Genomic DNA, 18,035 nt, shown 5'->3' with positions numbered 1-18,035 from the left:
GAAACGACGCACGATTCTATCGCGCCAAGTCTAATCGTACGAGTTACGATCATCGGTGTCGCTTTTATTCGTGTTCGATTACTCTTTCATGGGAGACGGAGGAGGTGGAGGTCGCGCGCGAATTGCGCGTAGCACCAAAGAAATTGCACCTAGGTGAAAGCGCGATCACGCGAAGCGCCGGTCAACGAGTGTGCGTGCACCACGATGCACGCGCACGCTCGACCGTTCGTTTACGCAACTGGCAAAATCGAGGCGAGAATGGAATTTCGTAGGTCGCGTTCCGCGAGAGCGGTTCACCTTCGGCGCGAGTAAACGGACCGAGTAAGTTGCCGCCACCAGTCCCCAACGAGCAACTTCTTTTCTCGATCCTTGCACCGCTCTCCTTTCGACCGATCGCTAACACGGAATACCGCGACGTCGCGACCTCCAAATTTTCCAATCATCTCTCGCGACCTTACGATCTCGCCCGTCGAGCAAACCATTCTCGTCGACCATTGACCATCGACCATCGACCAACGACCAACGACCAACGACCAACGACCAACGACCAACCGCGTTATTCGACATCGATTAACCGTGTTCGCGTCCAACTCCTCGCTCTCTCCCTTGCCGCCAGAGCCGACGATATTAACTCGAAAGGAATGTAACGCGTTCGCTCAATCGACTAGTCGGTGTAATCGCGACACGTACGACTTGGAACGAGAGAGAGAGAGAGAGAGAGAGAAGGAGAGAGAACTCGTAGCTACCGCGTGCAACGCACGATTCTCCCTTTCCTCTGTCTTCGCCTTCGTTGCATTCCGTTCTATTCCTTTCCATACCATTCGATTCTCTCTCGCTCGTTCCAGTATCAAGGTATCGTGTCGCGTTACGTTCCATCGCGTGGAAATCGATCCGTCGGAGATCAACGAAACAAGCTCGACAGTGACAAGCTATGGAAACGACGCAGCCGTGTGATCGCGAATTTGTTCACAGATTGCTCAAACTGGTTGTTACGGCAAAAACCTCGCAACATCGAGTCGAGCATCGTGCGAGTATCATCCTCCTCGGAACGCACGTAACCCTCTTCGATTTTGAAATGCCGAACCTATATACCTACCTACGCGTACAAACCGGCAATTACTCGCGATTATATAAGCTCGTACGCTTCCTGCTCTTACTCGGAAGGTTTCACGCTCCACGGACGAAACCAACTACGATCGGTCTGATTCAACCTGAATTATCGTTCCGTCTTTGCGCCGGTTTTCCGTCGTCGTCGACGGATCGCCGAGACGTCGGAGAATTCCGTCGAAGGCACGGTAAATGGATATTGAACCAGAAAATTGCATAACTAGACGATGGACGTCAGAGACAAACCAAACGAGTTCCCGGAATCGTACGCGCGAACATAACGAGTTCCCTCTGCATCTTCTCCTCGACTTATTCGCCCCAACCCCACTCCCTCGATATTACTTCTTTTCCGATACGAAAACGATACTCGCGAGCTCCGAGCGAGGAAACGCGGCTTTACATCAATTGCTTCTTCGTCGCTCGACTTTTCTCGTATTTTACGCCGATTCTCGCCAACTTTCAATCTCTTTCTAGCAAATCCTAGCTGTTCGTCGCTCGGTCGATATGCATAATATGTATCCGAACGAGAGTGAACCGCTGCACACGGCATTCGCGTTCGAAACTCCCGGTCTTCGAGTGAAAGTAAGCGAGACTCCGACTCGCGCTCACGCCCGGCGAATTTTCATCGTCGCGATCGATTTTCCTTTGAAATTTCGTTGAAAATCCTAACCTGACACGATCCGATCCGATCCGATCCGATCCGATCCAGCTCGACCCGATCCGATTCGAGGTACGACACGACGAATACGGCGCAACGCACGGTGAATCATCGCGAGCTAAGCGTACGAGATGACACGTTCGCTAAATTGAATTAAAAACGCACCGAGCGCGATGCCTGTGTAGCGCCGGTAACAACGTCTTTAACCGTCTCGTTAACATTGGCCCCTCGTGGCCTATGAAACGACGGTGCGCGATCGAGCCGACTACATCGTAAAACGGACAAATCGTTTCTCCTCCAGTTTCGACTTTAGCCTGCTTTAAAACGTTACATCCTCGCGATTACTTACACCATCGCCTAAGGAATCCTCCTTGGAGTTTCGCGCAAATCCCACGATGTACTCTCATCTTGATCAACCGATTGTTCCCTCTTTCTCTCTCGATCTCTTCTTTCCTTTTTCCTTTCGTCTCGGTGCTATCCCTCGATTACCGTCTCTCTAACGATCGAACGCTCACTGCACGACTTTTTTATTTGCTTTTAATACAAGTTCTCTTCTTTTCTTCATGAGACGCGCCGCCGCGTTTCTTTTCGCGTCTTCGTTTTTCGCTTCTCGTTCGGATCTTCCTTTCTAGCTTCGTTCCTCGTACTCGTCCTCACCCCCGTCCTCGCCGTCGTCACTGTCGCCCCCGCTGTCGTCTTCGTCTTCGTCGTCGTTGTGGTTACGGTTGTCGTCGTCGACGTCCAAGCCTTTGACCGCGATGCTTCCTATACAAGAACGAGAGGAAAGGCGGCGGTGGTACGAAGAACGACGAGAAGGAGAAAGTCTATTCTCCTTTCCAAGCGACAAGTGTGCCACTGGCGGTGCGTCACGTCGCCAACGAACCAACGATACCGCTCCGTTGTACGGTGTTAGACGATCTACGCCAAATACGCGGTATAACGCGGCCAAACTACGATTCACCTCTCTCTCTCTCTTTCTCTCTCTCTCTCTCTCTCTCTCTCTAATCAGCCAGTTAACCCGCCTTTTTACACCGATACCCAGGATCACCGCACGACCAACGGTAAAACAACGATGATTTCTTCTTTGTACCACGACGGAACTGCTTTTATCCGCTCCTGATATACGTATGTTGAACGCGGGGGAGCGCGTGCGTGCGTTCGTGCGCGCGCGCGCGCGCTCGAAATCAAAACGACCGAACGCGGGCACGATTGAGCTTCGATCTTTCAAATTAATCGCGACCGACTTACGCTCGTGCGGTGATCGCGAATGAAACTAAAACTACGCAGGATCTCGAGGGAAATCGAGCGGAAATCTGTGTTACGTCGCTGGGCGAAACGTTCGCTGCGAGGTCAGCCGATACACTGCTCGACGGACAACCCAAAGAACGTTACTACTCTCTTACCGTTCCACTGGATCCTGAACGGCGAGCATGCGGTTCAGGTGAACGATTTATCATTGCCCCACTCCTTTTCCACTTCTCCGCTCTTCCTTCTTCGTTTCGTCTCCATTCATCCGCTCTTTCCTTCGTTTCTTCGTTCCGTTGTACTCTTCCTCGCGTCGCGCTGCCGCCATCACCTTTGCCTACCCGCCTCCCTCTCTCTCTCTCTCTCTCTCTGTCGCTGTTTCCACTTTTACATTATGCTTACATTCCCTCGCTCCTCCTACGTTTTCTTACCAGCTAATACCTCTACTTCTCGTTCGTCGCTCTTCCTTCTCTTGTCTCGCCTCATCTCGTTTTTACGTTCTACATCGTGTCATCCATTTTCTCTCTCGTTTTGCCAGTTCACTTTTCGCCGCTGTTCCTCTACCCACCTATACCACTTACTTTTCCACCTCTATCTACTGGATCTACTTTGACGTACCGTCGTCACACCCCATCATACGCAATACCGACCACTCGACCCTATCGGCCCTTTCCCTTCTCTACGATCTTCCTTGTTTTCCTTCTTAGATTACCTTATTTCCTTGCAATTTGCATTCTCTACTTCGCTCTTCCCCGACTTTTTGTCCCCTACGTCTTTTACTTTTCCATCAAGTTGTCGTGTTTGCATCGACTCGCGCGTCAAAACATACGCGTCATTTAGCATAGTAGAATAATCGTACAAACGGATGTAGTGGAAAGATCGCGGAAACGTTCATGAACGCATTAATCGCTTCTAATGCGAAAATGATACCGCTAAAAACGATAATTCGCGGAATTAATATACTTGATCGTACAATTCAATGGAAAAAACGTGTAAAATCTTGCTCTATAATCTAAGCGATTACAAGCTGGCAATAGGGAGGAAGGATGAATAAGACGCGTGCAAGGGAACAGACGAAACGGAACGTTCATTGGTGCGAACTAGTACATAATTGCCATCGAATAATTGTGTAACGAACGTTCTACCTCTGCCCGATGCATGCCGGGATCACGGAGAACGAACACCTTGACCCTTTGGTTGGAAACTAATTCCTGTAATTTCGTGGAAATGGAAAGACATTTCCGGACGTATCGGACAACCCGGAAACGATCGTGATAATGTTAAATTATTCGTAGAATCATGTTTGTTCAAATATATTACGTAAATGGCGAATGACATTGTTCGCGCTACAAGTAACGCGGCATTATTACTTTATCCATGTGCGCATACCACGAATAGATTTTCCTCCTTCCTGCTTTTTCGAACCAACCAACCCATCTCCCCCTCTCCTCCCGTCTTTCGTCCTTTCCATTCTTACTCTTTGATTCTTTTCGGCTACAATCAAACATCTGCAACATGAGTTATATTATAGGTAAGGATAAGGGGACAACATATCGTCGGACATCTCGACCTAAACGGTAACGAATACATTATATTTCTCTTATTTTTCTCTCATCCATGTAAATACGTTTATTTTCTACAGCGTACACAGACGAGAGTGAATAATAACGTAATGGTACCTACGAAATTTTCTACGTACGAGATACATTTGACGAAGAAACAAGATGAACGGTTTATCTATCGATTTCACCGAATACTACATCCAAGGTACCGATAATTGCCACAATATCGGCGAGGAAGCACCCAGGACCCATGTGACGTAGAGCTGCCAAATGGGCAAACCCCGGTGCTTTGATTTTGCATCTGTAAGGTTTGCTACTACCATCGCTGACAAGGTAAACGCCAAATTCTCCCTTTGGCGCTTCGATCGCAGTATACGTAGCTCCAGGAGGCACTTGGAATCCTTGAGTGAACAACTTGAAATGATGTATCAACGCTTCCATGCTAGTTTTCATTTCTTCCCTTTTAGGAGGTACGATCTTTGCATCGTCGACTTTCACTTCACCTTCCGGCATTTGATTCAAGCACTGATAAATGATTCGCAATGATTGACGCATCTCCTCCATGCGGCACAGATATCTAAAAAACGTCGGAAAGGTTCGATCAACGATTTATCGCGAGATACGATAAGTGATCTTTATCTTTTTTCCATTTTCATCTTTTTATTACCGATCGAGACAATCTCCGTTTACACCGACTGGAACGTCAAATTCGACTAAATCGTAAGCATCGTATGGTGCTTTTTCCCTTATATCCCACTTTACTCCGGAACCCCTTAGCATCACACCGCTGAAGCCCCAATCCAACGCCTGCTGCATCGTTACCGTTCCAATGTCCTTTGTACGTGAGACCCATATTCTATTTTCCGACAACAAATCCTCCACTTCGTCTAATCGTGCTGCGAACTTCGTGGACCATTCGTATATGTCATCCATTAAACCCAACGGTATATCCAAAGCAACACCACCAGGACGAATGTAAGCCGCGTGCATACGAGCGCCACTCACGCGTTCGTAAAATTCCATCAGTTTTTCTCGTTCTTCGAACAGCCAGAAAAACGGTGTCATAGCTCCTATATCAAGAGCGTGTGTTCCAATATTCATAGTGTGGTTCAGGACTCTTGTGATCTCTGCGAACAGAGCTAAAACACACAAACGACTTTAACCAAACCAACTTTTATTTACCTCTCTATATGATTCTTTCTCTCTCCTTCTCTCACCCCTCATCGATACTGTATTTCACAAATGTCAGATACTTACTTCTGATATATTTTGCTCGTAACGGCACTTCGATATTCAATAATTTCTCGATAGCTATGGAGAAACACTGTTCGTTGCACATCATGGAAACGTAGTCTAAACGATCGAAATAAGGTAAAGCTTGCATGTATGTTTTATATTCGATCAATTTCTCTGTACCCCGGTGTAAAAGACCTATATGAGGATCTGCACGTAGTACATACTCGGCATCCAGCTCAAGGATTAACCGTAATACTCCGTGTGCTGCTGGATGCTGAGGACCAAAATTGAGTACAGTGTTTCGATAGTCCGTCGAGTCTACTGAGGTCTGCGGCATCTCATTCCAACGCAATTTTGAATCAGGCAATTTGCCTTCAGGTACCAACACTTTGGCATTTTCTTGTTTCATGAGAGATTCGTAGTCCTGTGGATCAGGAGTCCACTGATGCGCGCCTCGTCGTTGGCTGTAATATTTCCAATACTTGCTTTATAACTTTGCGTTGGAATACATAACTGTTACTTATAGGTTATGATATTATTACATAACCAAACGTATAAACGACTTTGGTAAAAGTTGGAAGCTATTTATGCTAAGCTTACCTTTCAATGCTAAGCAACGCTTCCATCCTCTTGGCAAGAATATTTCCTTTCTCGTTCCATACTCCAGACGTCAACCTATTAAAGCGTAGGAGAGATCCAAACGCCTTGACAGCCATTGTCGCTTCAAATGGTATTGCTTTAGCGTATCGTTGAAACCATACGCTTCTCTATTCCTTCTTCCTTCTCACCTCCCCTCTTACGTTTTCCTTTACATATAATATTATTCTTCCTATTAATATAATTACCTATTGTTAGCCACCACCTCCCTGTCAGCATCCTCTATAGAGTTTTCATTTCGTATCGATCGAATTCCTTTAAATCGACTTGATTCGAGGCAACCCTATTCTCGATCGGCTGCAAATCGATAATCGGCAATATCTCGATTCGATAAAATCATGTCATCGTACGACAGCGTGAATACCGCTATTGCCGCAGCACATCTTATCCCAATTTCTTCGTTTAACTTGTACCTACCTGTTTATGTATATGTACATAAATGCATCGTCCGCACTCTTGTTTGTACGATGATGATATTTGTAACAATGTATTGAACGATCTGTGTATTTTTATATTATGTAACTAAATGTGTTTGTTCGGTATATTACATAGATTGCTAGAAATATCGTCTATCGTCGTAATATTCGTACGAAAGAGCTTAGTCACCGTATTCCTACGAATTCAGAATACACGTAGGAAAAAAGAGAAAGAATTACGAATAAACATTTTTTCGTTTAGACAGCAATCATCTTCCATTTTATCTGAAAATATCGTACATATATTGTATGTACATACATATGTTCATATTTCTTAAATACTTAGTTGATCATATCGATATCGAATAAGCAGAAGCTGAAAACTATACAAAGTTGAGACAGAACATCTACCACTACAAGAATATGGAAATATTTTGCCGAGGAAACGTAATAAGGATATCAGGTACGAACAAACGTCGAGAAATCGCAGAATTAGAATTATGAGTTTGGATGCAAGAATCACGCGATTCGTCGAAACAGCGACATTCCTACGCCTTCTTTTCAATTTGATTCCGATCATCGATATGATTATTTGTTTAAACCGCGAACGAACTCGAATAACTCATTTGATCGATATGGAGGGAAATCAGCTGAACCCGTATGCACTTGTATGTATCATTTCATTCCGTTTATCTTTTCACGTCTTACGACATTTCCTAACCAATATATGCATTATGTACATATACATATTTATTTGTATATACGTATTATACATATCGTTTTTCTTTTTTATTCAAGATATTTAATGGGAGAAAAATTATTGCAATTGCAATCTCTCGATGAGCTGCGTTTAGAAAAGAAACGTGCGTACTTGTAAGTACATGTATGCACGATAAGTACATACATCGGGAAAAGAAATAAATTTATCGTTGTGATCGTTGTATGAGAAAAAGATTAAAGAAGAAAAATAGAATTATTATATATCTCGAGATTCGTATAAGCAATCAATCGCGCATGTTCGTACTCGCAATTTCTACGCTGATGCAACCGATTGTCAATGCTTTGACGCGGGTCACCGTATCGGGGTTGCTATTTAAAGGATGGAATAAGAAAGGGTAAGATGAGGTAGTTGAGAATGAATCGACGTCACACTATCACTGGCCAACATTCCACGCGTTGCATTTCGTGGGCAACCCAGCTACGTATATTTGTGCCTGTTGTACACGCGCATATTACACTTTTTCTACATCTATATATGTTCTTTTTTCAGATTTACACGTGATACCTTGTTTTCCTCTCTCCAACCATTTTTCGTCTGCCGTCCGTTCCCCATTCCATTCAATTTCTACCGTTTCGTTCCGCTCAGTTTTACATATTTTTCGAATTATTCGAAACACTTTGTACAAAGAATCACATATTCAGAGTTCGTGAAACGAGGCGGTTTCTTTAGTCATGATACATAATATAACATAGAGATATCGTTTATTTTATTTCATCTCGTAAATTTTATGCAGCGCCACAAGTGTGCAAAATATGTATATACAATGACACATGTAAGTATATGTATCAGAACGGCTACGTATACGACAAACGTACACACACATCCGCGCTATTCAGACCCTTATCCTATTTACGCGGATATACAAATTTACAAATATTAGGACGCGTGCTAAATAAACATACAAAAGTTTAGTGGATAAGTCGCTGGTAGGAAAGTAATAGTGGAGCGTACGTAAAAATCACGAACAACGATTTTCGATCATGACGCAAATGAAACATCTATCTGAAATGAAAATATATACCTCGTAGGAATAGAATTCGACTCTGTATCTTATTTCATAATTGCGGTCAAATGGATGGTACATCGACGAACGCTCAGAATCATAATGAAAAGATGTACCAGTGGACATCGATCGCTATATTTGTCAAGCACGGTCGGAAATACGTTCGAACGAAATGCACATGTTCCTTAAACATGCTAGGTCAAACAACACCGAGACATGCGAACCGATAATTTCAAACGAATCGTATCAACGAATAGACAAGAATAGCGAGAACAACGCAGCGACGAAAGAGTCGACCGAGAGAGGCAGCGATGGTGACCGAGCGCAACGAACAAGGAGGAGAAACAATAGCACGCTTGCGCCATGTGCGATACGATACGATCATGCTGCGAACAGAAAGCCGCAACGAGACGTCGATTGGATCCGACGACGGATCAGTGAAAATCGTAGAGAAGATAGCGATGCAACGACTGAGGTAATTGTAGCGTACGAACAATTTTGGGCAATTTAGTGCCGCAAAGTTTGCGAACTATTAGCCTGGCTTGATGAGTCAAGGGCAATGGAGTCCGTGCTGCTTTCATCACAAGTGCTTTTTGTGCATCTGTCAAACTACTCGATCTTCTTATCATGCAAGGATCGAAACTTTCTGCCGCTTCCAACAACGCCTTCAGCAATCGTGGCTTATCAGCCGTGTTCTGAAGAGAGTTCAATATGCCGTGAGGGTCGCGGAACTGCGTCTTGATGACGACCCTTGCCCCGTATTTGAGTAAAAGGGCTACCACCTCGACCGAAGGATTCTCGTTCGAAGCGACGTATTCTGCGAGAACCGGTCTCAACGCGGGACCTTCGTCGCTGCGTATCACCAAGTTCGGGTCCGCTCCTCGTTCCAGCAACATCGACAGGATTTCCAGTCTATTCGGAATGTTGTCGGCGCAGGCAACGTGAAGGGGCGATCCGATGATCGGCGAGGTAGCATTTACATCAGCACCTAAGTTCGAAATCGTTTAGTCGCAACGTTATCCAGAGATCGTTTAAAACAACTTTAGATATATTCTACTTATGCCATAGGATGGAGTTATCGAGTGATTAAGCGAGGAATTCGAGGAATTTTGTACGGAAAGGCAGCGGATGCACGGTAATATCAGATGGTAAGTCGAGACAAGCACGAACACGCGAACTTACCCGATTTCAGCAGCATTTGTACTATCGAGGGATCTCCTTTTAAAATGGCCAGGTCGAGAGCCGTGGGTTTCTGATATTCGGGTCCGAGATCGAGACGAGCGCCTTGCTTTAGCAGCAGATCGATCACCGTCGGATCGCCGCCGAGGATCGCGTAATGCAGAACAGTCCGGTAGTCGTGTCGCGAATCGGCCATCGAATTAACGTCAGCTCCATAGCTCAGCAGAAGCAGCACCGAAGCTATACCCTGACACGAACACCACGTTCTCATCCAATAAATATAGCTCTCGGTTTTCGCCATCTCGATCATTTACCTGTGGCAGTCTCGCCGCTTTCATCAACGGTGTGAGTCCAGCGCGATCCCGCGTATTCGGTTGAGCCCCGAACGCTAACAACAACTCCATGCATTGCAGATCCAACGGAGAGACCAGATTAATTTCCGATCCAAAGAAGTATCTTTTATTCGGATTCGCGCCAGCTTCCAGCAGAACTCTGGCCACCTCTACGTGCCGATTTCTCAATGCGAGCCGCAGCGGTTCGTCGCACAAAGTTGTCCTGCGCAGATCATAATAGATCTTACCGTAATCTATTCTATTCTCTCTGTCCCCTAATTTTAATATTATCCAGTCCGTTTTCTTCCCTTTCTTTAACTATGTTTCCCGTTTTCCCTCCCTCCCGTTCCACCTCCTCGTCTCCCTCTACCACCCATCGTTTCTTAACATCGACAAAAATAAATGACGACAATTTTATGAGCGTATAGAGAGAGAGAGAGAGAGATGCAATTAAATCTAGCGATAGGAATTCATAGTATGGAAAGCGGCTAATCTTTGGCTCTCGCTCCAAGGTCGTTGAGCCAATTAATTTCTCATCAAAAGATCACGCATCGACGTCAGCTATGCTATCCGTATAATCGCGGTTGGCGTTTGTCGATCGAGATCGACAAATGCATCGTGACTAACGCGTAGGGCGAACAAACATCGATAAACAAATCAGAGTAATTAGCAGAGAAAAGAAGGGGGTGGATAATAAGGAGATGGAAGAGAAACGAAGAAGACAGAAAGGGATCGTCGTACCTTGGAAAAAGTTCTCCAGTTTCCGGTCTATGATCGACTTTGGCACCATGCTCGAGCAATACTTTTACTAAATCCAAATAACCATGTTCAGCAGCAAGATGCAACGCCGAATAGCCACATTCGTCGGTCGCATCGATGTCCGCGCCACGTACCAGCAACAACTGAGCCGCTTCCGTGTACCTCTGCCACACGGCGTAATGCAACGGTCTCAATCCCTGCGTTACAGGCTCGTTCGCCTTCGCTCCGCAGGCCAGCAGGATTCGAATCTCGTCGAGCGATTGCAATCGAATTATAGCATCGGCTAGCTCTCGCTGCAATGGATTGGCGATGCATTCCGAAGGCATCTGTTGTGCATATTCGAATCGACAAAAAACAAGGATTAACCGTACAGTTGCAGATTCTCCTTATCGCTATAATTTTTCAGCTGGAAAAAAACCATTTTACGGTCACGTCACTTCCGTCTAGTACTTCTCCAGTTCCCGATTCTACGGTCGCCGTGTTTATTGCTCGTTCAACCTCGAGTCGCTTGCGCAGTGTCGCTTGATTCTCGCGCGCATGAATCACCGAACCAACCGCAACAGATATGATTTGCTCTCCGACGGAACGATCGAGATCTCGACTGTTTCGAACGTCGCCGCGTCGAGACCGTGCCAAAGTGGTGATACAATTTTGGCGATGATATCGGAAGCGCGTCGATCGAGCCGATCGAGAAACGTCTCTTAGCCTATTTTTCTTCGGGAACCACTCTACTACCGTTTACTCTTCTTTCTTACACCATTTTGTCTCCTCGCACACGATCTTATACTTTGTCTCTCGAACGCGCATCTTCTTGCCGCTCGTTTATTCTTTTCTTTCACCTTGGCTCACACGCCTCGAAACGTACGTAGAATGGAATTGTCGATACGTCGATTTTTAGGCAAGATGGAATGCGATGGCCCGTGTTAAATGACACTACGCGAAAATGCGATGCAACGCAACTACTTGCGAGACACGGCGTGACACGATGATGCGACGCGACGCCACGCGACGATTCGAGGTGAAAGAGAAAAACGTTCGTGCGACAGTCTTTCCAAATTACGCGTGATCGGAGAAAATGTCGCGTTTGACGTTTCTTTCGCAAATCTCGTTCATGGTTATTTACTCACGGTGAATACTCTGCGATGCTCCAGCATGTAGAATCGATGTTGTAAACTGTCTTCTTTGTCGGAAAGTCGGTCCTATTTAAAGCTTCGAACGGTGATTCCGCCCGAAAATAACACAAAGGGAACGCGCGGGAGTGTGCGCACCAAATCATCTGTTCGCGACAACTACGCAATTTTCGTTTCGAAGAACTCGATTCGAAGTCGAGTACTCTTGTTCTTGCCTCTTTCTTCGATCCTCCATTTTACAATCCCATTTCTTTCGAATTTTCCCAATGTATCATCGACTTTTCTCTCTCTCTCTTCCTTCCTTCCTTCCTTCCTCTATTCTTTTTCTTCACAGCTTGCTTCGCATCCTCTCGATTTTTCGCCCATCGAAATCAAAATCGATGCACGCGTCTTTGGCGAATCGGCATTCGTGTCCGTACGTCGAGATAAACTGTCCAGTCATTATCGCTCTAGCTGTCTCGGTCCGTTCACTGAGCGTCTCTTCTCAACTGTGGCTCACACGCTAAATCGAATCGACAGCACACGAGTTGCAATCACGCGAGATTCGTCAGCGTATTTGCGGGCCTCTCTCTCGTAGCAAAATCCCTCGGAATTCGGAAATATACGAAGAATCGCGATATATCGATCCCTTTTACGTTTACACGATGCGTATAGAATTGTTCGTTTAGGCAACCCGAAAAGGGAAAATTCGCGAAATACCGTGTTTCTAAGAAAAGACTACGGTTCGTGAAAAACAACCAAAGTACTTGAGCGTTTCGCATTTCCCTCGTCTGCCAAATACGCTCTAATTATCGCAACTGAATGCAACGCAATATAACACTCCCATGGGATTTTCGGAAAGATCGATATTGATATTCCTCTACTAGCATAGGTATCAACTATCGGATTTTAACGACGAAACAACGAGATTTATCGTTAATATCGTCATACGTGGGATCGTGGCAACGAAAATAAGTGAAACAGAATTTGCGACTCAACGAAATAACTGAACGCAGTCTCATTTTTGGAAGTACTTTTATTAAGAAATACTTTGCACTTATTAAATGCCTTATATTCTTAATTCATTTTAATTATAATAATTATTGTTATAGCATTGTCCTATCTTTCTACTTAGAAGCATGCTTCGCTAACACACGTTACACGACCCTAAATTATAAGCAATTTTTTTTTTCCTTAACGTACAGCTTATGCGTAAATCAAACAACAATACTTTAATTTCACGAAGCCGACAAGTGCAGAGTTTTCAATGGAAATCTTCGCAACCTACGAAAAATTCTGTACAGAAGTGCCTATGTGTTGCGATTCGAGGAAACTTCAAATCCGTTATCGTTGCTGCGATTTTAGTGTTCTTATGCTGGAGAGCCGATTTATCGGAAGTTTCCTCTCTCGAAATCAGTTCGGTAATCGTGCGAACGATGCCGTTGCCCTTTTACCATCTCTCTGCCTATCTCTCGTCATACACGCCATTCCATGCGTTTTCATATCCTTTAAGGGCCACGACAGAAATTTTAGAAACAAGGAAGAAAAAGAAATACAATTCGATACTTTCTCCTTCTCCCACACCCTCTATACTTCTCCTTTTACTTTTTTATTCTTCTTGGTAATCTTTTATATTTCAATTTTTCACGATAAGACTCGGAGCGACGAGTGCAACACACCTTCGCGAGAATGCGGTCCAACTTAATAGCGCAGGGCTTTGCGCGACATTTCCATATCATGTATCTATATTTGCCGCTAATCGCTAATTTATCCGTCTATTTGCGACGCGTACTCGCGTTCGAAACGCGCGTGCGTGCCTCCCGAAAACACGTGTCACATCGGACGATCCCGTCTTTTTATCGGGAACAAATTATCGCCCGATCGCACTTCATTTCCTTCAGAACGATAAACGTTCCAAGACGGACCTCGCTCGATACGACGCGACGTTACGTTTAATACGTATACACGCTACACTTTCTTAACGGTTACACTAAATTTGTTATTCTTAAGGAACCTACGTTTAGAAAATTGGACTTTTTATAGGCTTGTGTTTTCTTCGAAAAATATCTATAGAACGTTCTTCACGATTGTAATTCGAGCAAGGAATCGATCGATCGGTCTGTTATACTTCGGGACGGGAAGATCGACCGACAGTTTTACCAAATGGACAAATCTTCTAATAAAGTACTCGTCGTTCAAGCGGAGTTCGGAAAATGCAATTTTCCATTATCGCCACCTCTCCCTCTCTCTCTCTCTCTCTCTTTGTCTTCTCTTCTTTCTCAATCATTCTTTGTTTCACTCACGCAGTTTATTCTTTTCCTCGTATAATACCATATCTCGGAAAACATGTTTCTCACGGTAAAGGTTCAATACTTTAGCATTTTAATGGAAGATATAATACAAAATATATGTATATAAGTATATGTATTTATGTAAATATGGATCAAGCAAAATGTGATAAAAGAGAAGAAACAATGGGTGTGTAATAAGACCAATGCAAAGACCGATCGATCGCATTCTCCGCTATTCGCAGGTCATTGATCTCGGTAACTGTAAAATAAAATCTTAATATAGCAATCGATTGATTATCGTACGAAATATCATCGTAAATTCTATCTACAAATAATAATACCGCCATAAAAATGTATTCCGAAGCGATAACCTAATTAAATATAACGTAAACTGCCTCGAAATGGCTACGATCTACGTACGGCTAAGGAAATGACTATAATAATAAGAGTAGTAGTAGTAGTAGTAGTAGTAGTAGTAGTAGTAATAGTAGTAGTAGTAATATAATAATAATAATAATAATTAATAATAATAATTAATAATAATAATTAATAATAATCGTAATAGTAGTAATAATAATAATAGTCATCAAGTATCGTTCACGCTTCTTTGATTGTTGTTTAGTTACATAGTTTAAGGGCATTATAATACACGTGAGTATGACACGGCTTTCCACTAAAAATATTTGTTAGATACGCTGAGCATTACTGACTTAAGCACTGTACTAAATTTACGTAAAATGTATCGTTATTATTAGAAAACTAATTATTCTTCATTGGTTTGAAATACTGGTTTTTAATAGATCTGTATAAAACCTTTGTCAACTGGAACTCTTTGAACGATGATTCGCGCGATACGAAACCTCAAGCGACGATACTATGTATCTTAATAAAAAACTACTCTCCGTTACTTATTCGTTATTCCAACATCCGATTTTAACCGTACAACACTCGCACATACGCTGTACCCTTTATCCCTTCCTTTGTTCTACTTCGTCAAAGATCTTGAATCGAATTGAATGTCAACGACTAAACATTACGAAACGAAACATAAATCACTAGGCTTAAGAGAAGGAAACGAAACCGGATCCATTTTTAAAAAAGAAGAGCAGGAGAAAGGATAGACAAAAACATAAAAATTATAGAATGTCGCAAACGTTTCTCCCTCCTCTCTCTCTCTCTCTCTCTCTCTTTCTCTCTCTCACTCTTCCTCTCTTCTTTCCTTTGTGCATTTCGAAAGATTCTATCCAGCTATAATACAAAATTAAACAGGTTGAAAAAGAGTGAGGGTAAGGGAGGGAAAGATGGAAGGAGAGGAGCGAGAAAAAATTTCCCGCATATAACAGATTTTTCCAATTCGTTTCCAACTCGATTTTGCGCGAACGAGATTGAATATCAGGTCTTGCCATGTATCGCGAGTAACCAAATGTTCACAAAGTTTCCTAACCTAATTTTTAGTTGCTCTTTTTTACACGGTATTCCGTATATTGTCAAGTATAAATAAAGTCAGGATTTATCACGAGGCCAGAATAAAAGGCAGATACGTTCTGAATGATAGGAAATTGTATAGCGTTTTACTCTGAATACTTTTCTTATTATCCCCCTCTTTCTCTTTCTTTCTGTTTATCATCATCAGCAGCAGCATCATTGTCGCCATCATCAACATCATTATCGACATCATCGTCATCATGGTCGTCGTCGTCGTCGTTATCATCATAATCATCATCGTTATCATCATCATCATCATTATCATCATCATCATCATCACCACCATCATAATCAACATCAATTATTATCGTCAATACCATCATTACTGTTATCATTATCTTCTTCATCATTATCATTATCATCATCATCATTATCATCATCATCATCATCATCATCATCATCATCATCGTCGTCGTCGTCGTCATCGTCATTATAGTTTCTTTTCTTTTCCTTCTTTTTTTCTTTTTTCTCATATCTGGCACTCTTCTATTTAGGCTGTTTCACATTTACGGTAATTTACTTTGCTGGATTATTGCATTGCATGGAAAAATATGGCTTTATCCGAATGCTATTTAACAAAGGCAATACACTGTACGATTATAGTCTGTGTGTGTGTTGTGTGTGTATGCTGCGTGCGCGCGTGTGCACATACGTGTATTCTACGTTAAGATATACGTGCACGCGCGCTGGTCGTGTATGCACAACTTCAAGTGTATGTAATCATTGTAATCTTTCGAAAAGGCAGATCCAGTATTCATAAAAGGATCGTACAATGTATACTCGATCACCTCTATGAAAACTGCTGGATTTTGACGACAGATTATAAATGTTATTTGTACACTAGCATGTAAAAAGCATTATGCTACGTATGTCATGATCGTTCATTTTCCGCTTCCTTTTTTTTTCCTTTTTTTCTTTGACAAAGTTAAACTGTAGTCTCTTCTAACGCATACCGGTTCATCGAGCATTTGAATGTGTATAGCTATCGATTTATGTATACATGTTCATATGCTTCGTTTATAGATATATGTTCATGTATAGTTATCGATGCAACAACTTCTGTTCTCATAACTGTATATTTATAGGTGTATGTATATACGTGCTTGTGTGTACATGTATGTGTATATATATATGCATATATAAATATATAAACACACGCATATACAAAGGCAGAAAGAAGACACCTTCCACGCGTAAAGTGTCTACAAAAATATTTGTGTAGTAGACCCAGATTTGCGGTATAAGATTCGACGTGGTTGCGGATCAGCCACGTGTTACCAGTCTTGAACGTAGTGACTAATTCGTTCATGGACGATGCTAACGATCTTGTAACAACTACAATATATCGTACGTCTTTTTGAACCGCGAGCTTCGACCCCGTTGTTGCCGATTTAATTTCGCGCTAAATAAAAGCAAGTAAGTAAACAACATTCACGAACGACTTGTTCATTTGTTCAATTTGTTGAACATTTTGTTCATTTCAATAGGGCCAAAATTCAATGTCTAGAATCTCGGATTAATCCCGGTTGTTGTTCGGATTCGAAAGAAGCAACTTAACTGAGTACACATACATTTTATTCAAGTATATGTATAAATATATATATTATATATATGTTATAAATATATATCATATATATATTACAAATATTATAATATATTATACAATATTATAATATAAATATATATTATAATATATTATATAATATATTATATAAATATATATATATATACATACACATATATATGTATATACATACATATCTATGTACGTATGTACACATGTACGTACGCACGCGCGCATACACTCAAACACAGGCGCAGACACAGACTTACACTAGGCAGACAGATAGAGACGGACAGACAGGCAGGCCGAACATGACGTGCGCGCACGCTTACGTATATACACACACATATACATATATATATGTATAAATAGGACGTAATAAAAAATAACCTATTCTACAGATACGTATTATCAAAAGATTTCGAGTGATCGTAAAAATATGATGTGACACGTTCAAACTTTTCCATGAACCGTATTTTGTAAATCTGTTGTAGCAATCTGTGTATAGGACTCAAAAAAATACCTCTTACGTTATCCATGTACGCAAGGTGTATGTGTCACTAAGTAGAAGAACGGAACACGGCCCAAAACTGAACCGTACGGATGGTCTTCGAACGCTGCATCGAGACGCGTTACTTCCTTTGATTACAG

The 18,035-nt window shown here is 42.7% G+C and overlaps 3 protein-coding genes across 7 annotated transcripts in view; all 3 read right to left on the bottom strand.

The window, feature by feature from the left end:
• The window catches only part of LOC100740839 (scavenger receptor class B member 1), a 21,088-nt gene extending 5,137 nt beyond the window's left edge, over window positions 1-15,951 (bottom strand). The window contains exons 1-3 of one of the 3 annotated variants that reach the window (XM_033322485.1): window positions 15,944-15,951; window positions 3,158-3,166; window positions 2,115-2,218 (exon numbers count right to left, since the gene is read on the bottom strand). In XM_033322485.1, coding sequence (XP_033178376.1) covers window positions 2,115-2,172 — 58 coding nt within the window. In that variant the 5' untranslated portion in view covers window positions 2,173-2,218; window positions 3,158-3,166; window positions 15,944-15,951. The other 2 variants (XM_033322487.1, XM_024369804.1) reach the window with 2 other exon arrangements.
• On the bottom strand, window positions 4,574-6,850 carry LOC100740718 (NADH-ubiquinone oxidoreductase 49 kDa subunit). 2 transcript variants are annotated; one of them, XM_033322490.1, is made up of 5 exons: window positions 6,409-6,850; window positions 5,830-6,272; window positions 5,240-5,711; window positions 4,697-5,149; window positions 4,574-4,641 (listed from the first exon to the last, which is right to left on the bottom strand). In XM_033322490.1, exons 1-4 carry the CDS (start codon window positions 6,522-6,524, stop codon window positions 4,744-4,746), a joined length of 1,437 nt encoding a protein of 478 aa, XP_033178381.1. In that variant the 5' UTR covers window positions 6,525-6,850; the 3' UTR covers window positions 4,574-4,641; window positions 4,697-4,743. The 2 variants fall into 2 exon arrangements, with proteins under 2 accessions (XP_033178381.1, XP_033178380.1); XM_033322489.1 differs by having other exon boundaries at window positions 4,614-5,149.
• On the bottom strand, window positions 8,063-12,588 carry LOC100740470 (ankyrin-3). Of its 2 annotated transcripts, none has more exons than XM_033322491.1 (5): window positions 12,063-12,588; window positions 10,918-11,341; window positions 10,159-10,399; window positions 9,848-10,091; window positions 8,063-9,653 (listed from the first exon to the last, which is right to left on the bottom strand). In XM_033322491.1, exons 2-5 carry the CDS (start codon window positions 11,259-11,261, stop codon window positions 9,100-9,102), a joined length of 1,383 nt encoding a protein of 460 aa, XP_033178382.1. In that variant the 5' UTR covers window positions 11,262-11,341; window positions 12,063-12,588; the 3' UTR covers window positions 8,063-9,099. The 2 variants fall into 2 exon arrangements, with proteins under 2 accessions (XP_033178382.1, XP_024225575.1); XM_024369807.2 differs by having other exon boundaries at window positions 10,918-11,261; window positions 12,063-12,586.
• Window positions 15,952-18,035: the final 2,084 nt, after the last annotated feature.

Source organism: Bombus impatiens, unplaced genomic scaffold (genome assembly GCF_000188095.3).
Source record: "Bombus impatiens unplaced genomic scaffold, BIMP_2.2 scf_0640, whole genome shotgun sequence".
Classification (NCBI taxonomy): Eukaryota; Metazoa; Arthropoda; class Insecta; order Hymenoptera; family Apidae; genus Bombus; species Bombus impatiens.
The sequence above is the reverse complement of the archived record's forward strand: the minus strand, read 5'-3'. Positions and strand labels throughout refer to the sequence as shown.